The sequence below is a fragment of the Pelodiscus sinensis genome, chromosome 2, assembly GCF_049634645.1.
Source record: "Pelodiscus sinensis isolate JC-2024 chromosome 2, ASM4963464v1, whole genome shotgun sequence".
NCBI classification, from domain to species: domain Eukaryota; kingdom Metazoa; phylum Chordata; order Testudines; family Trionychidae; genus Pelodiscus; species Pelodiscus sinensis.
Window position 1 is genome coordinate 251,291,155 of NC_134712.1, and position 10,090 is coordinate 251,301,244.

Sequence of the window (10,090 nt, forward strand, 5' to 3'; positions counted from 1 at the left end):
CCACGTAGGATGCTCTGAGTGGCCTTAAGCTGGGGAGTGGGTGGTGCTGAGGCCTGGTTGCCCCAGCCCTGCCCCTTCCGGCAGTGCAGAGCCAAGCTCCTTCTTCCCCGACACACCCCTTCCTCAGGGGCCCGGCGTGGCTGTCGGCTCCCCTGCTAGGAGCGATAGCTGCTGAGATCCCCGTGCAGCCCTGCTGCTCCGGCAAAGGGCTGGGGATCGTGAGCAGGCCCAGTGCGGATCTGGCTCTGGGTGGGTCACTCTGGAGGTAGGGAACTCACCTTCTAGCCGGGAAGCGAGTTCCCCACTCTGGACTGTGTGGGTGAGCTGGGAATGGCTCCGAAGGGCTCGGGAGGCTGTGAGTGGGGAGAGCCAGGCCCTTCATTGAGGGGGAGAGGGGCACCCCCACGTAGAGTCCCTAAACCGGCCGTCCCCTCGTCCCCCAGGCGAGAAGCCCTACATCTGCGAGATCTGCGGCAAGAGCTTCACCAGCCGCCCCAACATGAAGCGCCACCGCCGGACCCACACGGGAGAAAAGCCCTACCCCTGCGACGTGTGCGGCCAGCGCTTCCGCTTCTCCAACATGCTCAAGGCCCACAAGGAGAAGTGCTTCCGGGTCAGCAACCCCCTGGCTTCGGACACCACCAACAACGGCGGCAGCCTCGCCACTCCCCAGGGCGCTCACGCGGCGCAGCACTCCCACGCCCTCCCTCTGCCTCTGCTCCACCCTTTGCCCCCGCCTCCGCACCTACCGCCGCCCCCGCCCCTCTTCCCCGCCGGGCGGGTCAATGCGAACAACTAAGCCCGCAGGCGCACGGACTGCTCTGCCCTGCAGGAAGTGCCCGGCCACGTGACGGGGGGAGGAGGAGGAGGGAGGCGATTAATTCTCTCTCTTTTTGGGGTTTTTTTCCCCCTTTGGTTTTACGATGAGCCCGTAAGCCTTCCGTCAAAGGGACAGGTGCTCTGGGCTGCAGCTAATGCAGCACGCTCCCAGGTTCGACGTGCATATAAGCCGGGGAAACGTGCCGGCTTCCAGTCAGGGTGTAGACAAAACGGCTCTTCCTCCCTTCTTATTCACTGGCTTTAGCGTTTCCCAAGCCCCGGTCTGACTCCTCCTCCTGCCTCGTTGTTACCGAGCTGGATTGCCTCTGCAGCCCAGGGCACCGTGCCCACAATTTCTCCCCGATTTCACGGTTCTGTGCAATTCCATTAGATTAACAACTCACGCTCAACCCTGTTGAGCCATTTCCACTAGCTCCTCATGGCAGCAGTGAGGTGTTTAAGGTGCTTTTGCCTCATTAGGCAGCCTTTTTAGCTTTGCCTGTGGCTATTGGAAACTTGTCCATGATGAATTCTCTGCAAAATAGTCCATCATGCTCCTCTTTAGTGCGCCGCTGAGACCTGAAAAAAACTACAGATCCCAGCATGCCATGCTGTTCCGAATGGCTTCCTGCTAGAAGGAAGGCGCATAACATGCTGGGAGCTGTAGTCTCTGCAGGTTACGCCTCTGTGGTAAAGATGAGGTTTGCCACATTGCCCACTGTACTGCGTTCAGAGGTGTCACTATGGCACCTGGAAACGTCCCTGAGCTAGCTTTGGGCTAGCTAAATTGAATAACAACTACACGGCAACTGCAGCACCGTGGGCTGTGCATGCTCATCCAGGGTCCTGGCGGTGTTCTCAAACAGCCAGCCTGTAATGTCGCAGTTTTTGCTGCCGTTGCGGTTTGAGCTAGCGGGATCAAAGCGAGCTCTTGGCGTGTCTGCACGTGCAGCAGTCACACACCTCTGATCCAAGTGTAGACAAACCCTTCAGTCTGCCTGTTCTAGCCACCACCATGAGTGTTTTAACTCATCCGTCCCTGGGAAAACAGCACCAGACTTGGGCGCACGGAGATGCAAAAGAGGCGCGAGATCTAGAATCTCTTTGAGATTGGCCTATTCCACAGAGTGAGACACAAAGGAAGGAAGAGAGGCTACAGTGCTCTAGGCATTAGGATTTTTTTCTTAAATGCCATAGGCTATGAACACAAGGGATGGGAACCTTTCATGGCTGTTACGCAGATTAGAGGCAGTGGCTGTAATCTAGTGCATTTTGCGCTTGAGCCCGTCACTTGTCGTGACAGGCTGGTGCTACAAGAGAGATCTTTCTGCGAGTTTATCATTCCCTTATGATAGAATGGCTGAAAGAAATCAATGCTTCCTGTAAGCTAAGTACTTGTACCCCTCAGGAAAGATTCACATTCCACTCAGCTGATTAGCAGAGCACTCACAGATAGGTATTTTTGTTTCTACCGGTGGTGCACATTTGCACATGCTTCAGTGCATGTAAAAATTTATTCCGCACATAGATGAAAAAGATTAGAGGGAACATTGGCTGAAATCATAGCCAGGTTCTAGGGAATGAGATGTTCCCACTGTCTAGCATCTCCAGTGCACCACATGGCATGACCTAGGGGGTTACATGCTATTGAGCAGAGACTTTTGTCTCAAAACCCACTACCACCACCTGCTCTTGTTAGCAATCCTTGTTAAGTCTTCCTCCTAACGGGGATTCTGTACCCTTCCCCACATGCACACTTCCTCTGCAATTTGGTAGGCTAAAGCCCAAACCCAGAAGGCTGTGTTTAGTGACAATACTCACTAGCTGGAGTGGTTTTGATAGTAAGACTGCTTTCGATAACCCCAGCTGCGGTGCTAGAAATGAGGGCCGTATTTCTAGGAAGCACACAGAAGCTGTGTTGGGACCTTGCCACAGAGCAGCTGGGTTCCATGGTGCAGGCTCCATTGGTCTTTAGACAAAGGGATGGGTTGGAAAGTTGCTCCACTCCAGCCTAAAAGGATCTCGTGCCAGGCTGAACTTCCCTGGGAGTTACTCTTCATAATAGTGCCTTACCGTTATCGAAGGTAACTCCTGGTGTGTGCAGGAGTTAGCCTGAAGTCTGCAAACCTGATCCGATAGCCCTGCCAGTGGTACCAAGAAAGGGCAGGGGCCAGCTCCCTTCAGTCTCTATTTCCTCCTTGCACGTCTCATCTCGCAGGCCCCCAGATCCGATACGTAACTCTCCTTTCGAAGGCTGGTTCTACCTTCAGTCACGGCACAGTGAGCCTTTGTCCAGAGAGTCTGCATTTGAGAGCAGTAGCATGGAGTCAGCTCTCCGAGCTCAGTGGCCCTGTAGCTGCTGACGGTTCTGAAGATACAGCTTGTAACCCTGATGTCATGTGGCTGGCACGTGCCGTGGGCAGGGAAAGGCAAATCATTTAGGTATGGGCGGTGGGTGAAGGTAGGGCTGGGGGAAGCAAGCCCACAACCCTGCCTCCAGCCCCGCCCCTTCTGCCTAAGCCCCGCCCCCAGCATCACGAGAAGGTGGGGCGGTGCATGGCTCAAGCGTCCACAGCTCCAGAGCATGGGGCAGGCAGAGGATGCTTGGCCCCAACATCTCCACCCGGAGTAGGCGTTCTGGGGGCGGAGTGTGGGCAGGGCCAGGCTGGCTAGCATACCTGCCCTGTCTGTAGTGGGTTTTGTGTTACCTCCCATGGCCTAACATGGGGTGTGCACTTGTGTGACACCCCGGGATACAGAGTCTGTTCTTTAGAAGGTTGCAGTGGTGTAACCACACGGATGTCATTGCCCTAGTCTAGTGGCTTTTCTTAGTCCAGACAAACCCTCAGGGACCGATCCGGCAAAACAAAACCTCGAAGGCACCTTCGACTCTCATTGGTGTGTGTGTAGGGGGAGGGGTTGATTTGCTTCACTCCAAGAGCTGCCAGCACCTTGCAGAGAGCCGTGCTGCCTGTGGTCATGTTAGTGCCTCTTCCGTTCTGATCCCCAGGAGAAAAGGCTGTACTGAAATATACTGGGCCAGATGCCTAGCTGGCGATGCAAGAACTGCCCCCGGGAAAGGAAAAACGGGGAGCAGAGGGGAGAAGACGCAATGAGCCAAAGAAGCCCTTTCTCATTGGCAGTTTTGTCTGTAGCTCTGTAGCATCAGTAAAGGCCCCTCGAGGCAAGGAGATTCTGAGATGCGTCTGGCCCAGCACATCAAAGCTTTCAACTGTGTGCGTACAGTGCAGTGTGAGTAGGGCCGGACGGCTGACTTGCAGCGCTACCCACTTTTAGGTGACTGGTCCACTTCACGCCTGCGTGACACACCAAGCATGCCCACCTGGCACCGCCTCACCAGCCTCTACACTGCAGTCGGGGAACGTAGGGTGCAGCCAAGTCTGTGCTCCCAGGGAGTCTGGCTCTGCTTCGTGTAAAGTACGGCAGCCGCTGAATGGGCTGCCGCTGGGGCCGTGAGCACCTCACAGCTTCTCGGATCAGTGGCAGACATCCCATGGGGCGAGGTGTCTTAGATGTTTTCACAGGCCCGGCAGCCTGGGTTTTTAGGGCTGTCCTGTATATTAATCACGTGTCTGCAAGGAGACCTGATGGCTCAAGAGCTTGGGTCTGAGCTAGAGTCCCTCAAGCAGTTAGCTTCAAGCTGGCCATGACTGGAAGGTCTTATCCTCTGAGGATGGCTGGCTGAAGGCCTAGGCCATAGGGAGTGTGATGGGCTCATCCCAGTAGCGCAGAGCTCACGGCTTTAAAAGCCACCCTCCCCCCCCATTGTCCCTCTTGCCCAGCCCATGCAAGCTCTCAGCAGAGGTCATGGGAAAAGGCTTGCCCACTCCTGTGTTTCTGCATCAGGGTTGAGACAGGTTAGCAGGGTGCCAGGAGGGAAGGTTGCACTGCCCAAAATGGGGCTGATCCCTGGCCAGAAGAAGTCTGCCCAAGGCTGAGGAACTGGCACAAACGCGCTATCCAAACAGGAAAGTCACTGATTGCCTAGAATCCTAGACTTCTCCCTAGCCTGCTACCAGTTCTCACTGTGCCTGTCTCGGGGGCCTGTTCCTCCTCCCAGACGGGGGTGATTCCAGCAGCATGCCCTCTGTGTACATGCACAGCTGGTTGTGCATTGTCCAACTGGTAACCCCTGGAGGACGCTATTTGATAGAACAAAACAGCATCCGCCACACACCTTCACAGTGCATGGAGGATGCTATTCCGGATGGCCCAAGCTGCCACAGCATGCCACAAGGAGACCTGGGGGTGACCCCACTTTAGCTAGGGGAGGTGTAAGGAGCAGGAGAATGCAGCCACATGGTTAAACTGCTGCTGCAGCTGCCTGGCTTAGACCCGGTGCCTAGAGAGCCCATCCACACCTGTTTGCCTGTTCGGATTCACTTTAAAATGTTGCCCGGAGAGCAGCCGTGAGACAACAGAACATGGCATGCGCATGAACGCTTCGGTAGCCCGATCTCTGGTCCTCCAAGGCCAGGGCTGAGATACCTACAGGAATCCTGCACAATCTGTAAACCCTTTTGTCTACACCCTTACTCAGTCTAAATGTGTCGATGTGGGTATTTGTGTGAACATACCAAGAGCTGAAGCGTATTGGTCCGAGTTCATCCCTGGTAGAACTCCTACAAAGCTTGTTGGGTGAGACCACAGGAGAAATTTGGCCTGCTGTTTTCAAGCTTTTTATTATTTTAATTCTTGCACCTTAACTTCTCGCATCCCTCCCTCCCTCACTGGGCCATGAGTGCGAGGAGGGCTTCCTTCCCACTCGCGTTGAATGAACATTCAGCCAACAACTCTGCACACTCCTCTCCCCCCACCTGATTTTCATGTGTTGAACCTGCAGGGAGGGCGGGGGCCGTGGGCGGGGATTATCTTTGTTTTACATTTACCAGGAGCCTGGCAGCACAGGGCAGTTTGCCTCACAATGTTCATGAAAGCAGGGCCAGCCCTCTGGCCGACAGCCATCACGAGAACGCAGCCAGAGGGGCGACGGAGGGAGATGGCTGTGACCCAGTGCAATAGCAAACTGGCATCCGCTGCTGGACAACCGGGATTTTTAACTCTTTGCAGATAGACGGACACCTCTGCTTCACATGGATGGACGCAGCTTTCCAGCACAGCCCTGCCTAGCGCCACGTCATCCATGCAGGGGAGGGGTGGGTAGAACCGAGGAACGAACTCAGTCGCTTGGAACTTGAAGGAAACAAACGGAAGCAACCACAAGCACTTCACTTGCCTCAAACTAGTGTCTGACGTTTGGCTGTGTGTTATTTTATGGCATTCAGTATCCGCCGCCCAAACATGCCAAGTAAAGAGTGTATCGGTGGCTCAACTAGTCGTGAACAAAATAAATGAAGCACTTTATTCTGTGTAGATACGGGGAAGGGGGTCGGGGGAGTTCAGATGCTTTGCAAAAGCATCTTAAGTAATGTTCTAGAAAATGTATTATTACTACTTTTTTTTAAATGACCATGTGTAATCAATATATGTTTATCTTTAACTCCAAGTACGGCAGCACTCTCTTTGAGTGGGTTGATGTACGGGGAGGGTGGAAAGCAAAGGTTATTCTCTCATGTCGGAGATCGTGTTGGCCACTGGAAGAGCGCCCGCGTCTATAGCAGGCGTGTGCCCACCTGGGCAAGTAGTTGGGGACCTCCAAAAGTTGCACCAAATTGCCTTAAATGGAGCAGATCGCAACTGCCTGCCACGCTGGAGGGAGATTGCGGAGAGGACCCCAGTGTGCATTTCCGTCTAGGTTGGGAGGAACCTCGGCTTGCCTGGATCGGGCCCCTGAGGCTCAGGGCCCCTCCAGCCCCCCTGCTGTCCCTCTGTGAGGCTGGAGCACACAAAATCTACAAGGCTGGGCCTCCCTCGTCTCCTGTAAGAGGGGAATGTAGGGAGCATCTTTTTCCTTCTCCGTCATGGGCCATTTCAGTGTGTTAGTTTTTTTGGGGGGGGGGTTGGCTTCTCACTTGTGTGCAGCCCCTGACTGATTTTCTATGCGTCTGTGGCCCCCAACCAATAAAAGGTTCCCGGCCCCTGCTCTAGGTGGTCTCTAGTTCAGCTCAAGGTGCACCACTGCATTCTAGCCGCTCGTGAGGGAATGTGCACAGCATTGTCCATCGCCTGGGCTGAATTTTTGGTCACCCTTTGTGACCTGATTCTGGTCTGCCACCAAGGTAAATGGGGAGTAAGGCCCTTGATGTCAGGGACATCAACCTGGGGTGAGACCAGAATCCCAACATTGGCTCTGAATCCTGGCTGCACAGTGATAGTCCGTTACCAATGAGGTTGCAAGAGGAAGGCCCAAACCAATAAACGATCTTCCTTTAGCGGTCGTTAAAGCCCATCTTGTTCTGTCTCTAACTTCCTCTTCAGGAAGCCGTGCAGTCGAGAGGGGCTCTGGAAGACTGGCCCATTTGGTACTTTGAGGCCCAATCCTGCTGGACCCGCATCAGAATTTCAGGGTCGGGCCCTATACAAATAGCACCTCATGATTTCTGGTGGCTCGACAGAAAAGGAGACCGCTGCGGGGCTGTTTCGCGGGGGCGTTATTGGGAGTGGATGTTGCAGGGGACGGCAGGTGGAGTTTTGCTCATGGGGCGCTGAATGGCTTAAGTTTTGGTTTTCATGTGCGGCTTGTAAGTGGAGCTAGAAAGTGAGACCAGGCGGGTTATTTAATCTGTCCAGTCAGCAGCAAGACAGAGTGGCCCTATTTGAAGAGCTGCATTGGCCTAACCCAGCCTGTTGGCTCCAGGAACCTAGCACCTCTGGGGAGACTATACTGATGTGAGTATTTGTTGGGATGCGTAATTCCATTGACTTCCAGAGAATTCCATTGCCTCTCACCAGCTGTGGTGCTGTCCTCTTTTCTGTAGGAGAGTTTCTTTTTCTGTGGGCAGTACGGATTCCTTAGCTAAACACCTCTGCTCTCTTTTAAGGCCCTTGGCCCTGGCTCCTGAATTTAAACAGCCGGAGCGTCTGCTTGGCCCTCATCAGCCATTACGGGGTGAGCAGCTGAGGGTACTGAAGCTGACTTAGTCATTCTCAAACAGTGATCCAGGGGCCAGTAATGAGCTAAGGAACCAGGGGGTGAAATATTTTGGGAGCCAAGCAGCGTGGAATCAACTGACTTGGGAGGTCACCTCAAAACACCTTGTTCTTATTAAATGGTCTTTGGCACCCCAATGCCAGAGAACTACTGGTAGGAATTAACCCTCTTCTGAGGAAAAATGTGTTGCATGGAGATCTATTTAGTAACCTGTATCCTTTTTGGTATAAGCTAATAGTATGGGGAGGGAGCAGGAGACTGACTTGACTGGGCCACAAATAGGGCACACGCTTAGGGTATGTCTAGACTACGGGGGTTTTTTTAAAAGGAGTTATGCAAATTTGGTGCTAATTTGCATATCTTGTTACAATTGCTTTTTCGAAAGCAGGTTTTTCAAAAATGAAAGTAGTCTGGACATGTTTTTTTTGGGAAAAAAAACCCTTTTTCGAAAAAACACGTACATTTTTTTTAGGAACAACTTTTTTTCTGAAAAAGGGTTTTTTTCCCCCCAAAACCGCGTCCAGACTACTTTCACTTTCATACAACCTGCTTTCGAAAAAGCGATTGGAAAAAGATATGCAAATCAGTGCCAAATTTGCATATCTCATTTTGAAAAAAAAAAAAGTAGTCAAAACATACCTCTAGAGTCTGAGTCTGTTATCTTTTGCTTTTCTTTTTTGCCAGTTACAGCTTAAGCACCCTGTATGAAGAATTAACCAACCTGGTTATGGTGGAGTAACCAAGGGCTTGCACTAATGTTTGCTTCAATATGTGTTTGGATCCACTAAGGTGCCAAGGCCACAGAGGGGTGAAAGACTTTTTTCCAAATATAAACGCACATATGGGCCGGGAAAGGTGGGACAAAGCCAAGAACTGATGCTGCACCAGAATGCAGCTGAGTCAGAATTGAAGCAGGACAGTCATTGAAAGGAGTGGATGGTCGGTGGAGTTATTCTCTTGATGCAACTTTGATTTCTGGCATTAGCGGTGGGAGCATGAAGGTCTGTGCTGTGTCTTGGTGAGCTGTCTGGCTGTAGTTGCATCTTTGTTTTCGTGTTAGCAGAGCAGTCCCTGTAGGAAACTTGGGATCCTGGTCCCTACATGCGCCTTTAGCCCTCACTTGAATGGATTTGCACATGGGCTCGTGATGCAGGGTTTCTTGAAGGAGGTATGCGTAGATTGTCTGGCCATGGCTTGAGACAATCTGTAGAAGAAGTAGTGGCTTGGGAGAATGTGAAGAATTGTTGGTAACATTTAGAAATGTTGCCTTTTGCATAGCCAGTGTAATAGCCATGCAGGAATGCCAATGATTCTAGAATTTGCTAGTGTTTCAGTGGTTTGTCCCTGTGAATTTATGTTCTTACGCGATCTCTTTATGGAAAAGCCTCATACAATTGAATGGAGAATTCTGTCTGCGCTATAGGCCTTTTTAAACATAACCTTCCGCAAGGACTGCACTGTCCGTTAGAATCTACACGTTTTTAAGGGTGGTTTCTAGAGACCCTAGTGCAGTGGTAGTCAACCTGTGGCCTATTGGGGTTCTATTCTGCTGGTTTCTGTCTGCATAGGTTGGGGTTTTTTTCCTACCGGGATTATTAAAAGGACAAACATGTAAAGCAAGGGCGCACAACACTGACTGTTTAAAAGTCTCAGAGGGGTAGCCGTGTTAGTCTGTAACTTTAAAAACAATGAGTAGCCCTGTAGCAACTTAGAGACTTACAAAAATATATATTGTATCATGAGCTTTTGTGGGCACAGCCCACTTCTGCTCATCTGAGGAAGTAGGTTTTGCCCACAAAAGGTCATATTTGCTAGCCTCTAAGGCTATGTCTGCACAGCAGGGTTATTTCGGAATAACTGACATTATTCTGAAATAATACAGTCTGCGTCTACACTACAAGGAGTTATTTCGACATAATGTCGAAATGATGTCAAGCTGGAGGACTTCTTACTCTGTCTCCTGTAACCCTCCTTGTAGGGGAAGTAAGGGAAGTTGGAGGAAAAGTGCTCTTCCTGGGACTTCCTGCTGTGTAGACAGCGCCACAATCCAAAATAAGCTATTTCGACTTGAGCTACATCCATCGCGTAGCTCAAGTTGCATATTGCGGCTTTAGCTCTGCTGTGTAGATGTGCCCAGTGCCGGACCGAGTCCGAGTTGCGCCCCAGGCAGCGGGCGCGTGGCACATGTGCGGCCCCGCC

At 52.0% G+C, this 10,090-nt stretch overlaps 1 protein-coding gene across 2 annotated transcripts in view; it reads left to right on the forward strand.

Annotated features, from left to right (window-relative positions):
• ZBTB47 (zinc finger and BTB domain containing 47) overlaps positions 1-6,346 on the forward strand; it is an 84,303-nt gene extending 77,957 nt beyond the window's left edge. The window contains exons 6-7 of one of the 2 annotated variants that reach the window (XM_075922896.1): positions 444-613; positions 5,911-6,346. In XM_075922896.1, coding sequence (XP_075779011.1) covers positions 444-613; positions 5,911-5,970 — 230 coding nt within the window. In that variant the 3' untranslated portion in view covers positions 5,971-6,346. Of the gene's footprint in view, positions 1-443 lie in introns of both variants that reach the window. The other variant, XM_075922895.1, reaches the window with a different exon arrangement.
• Positions 6,347-10,090: the final 3,744 nt, after the last annotated feature.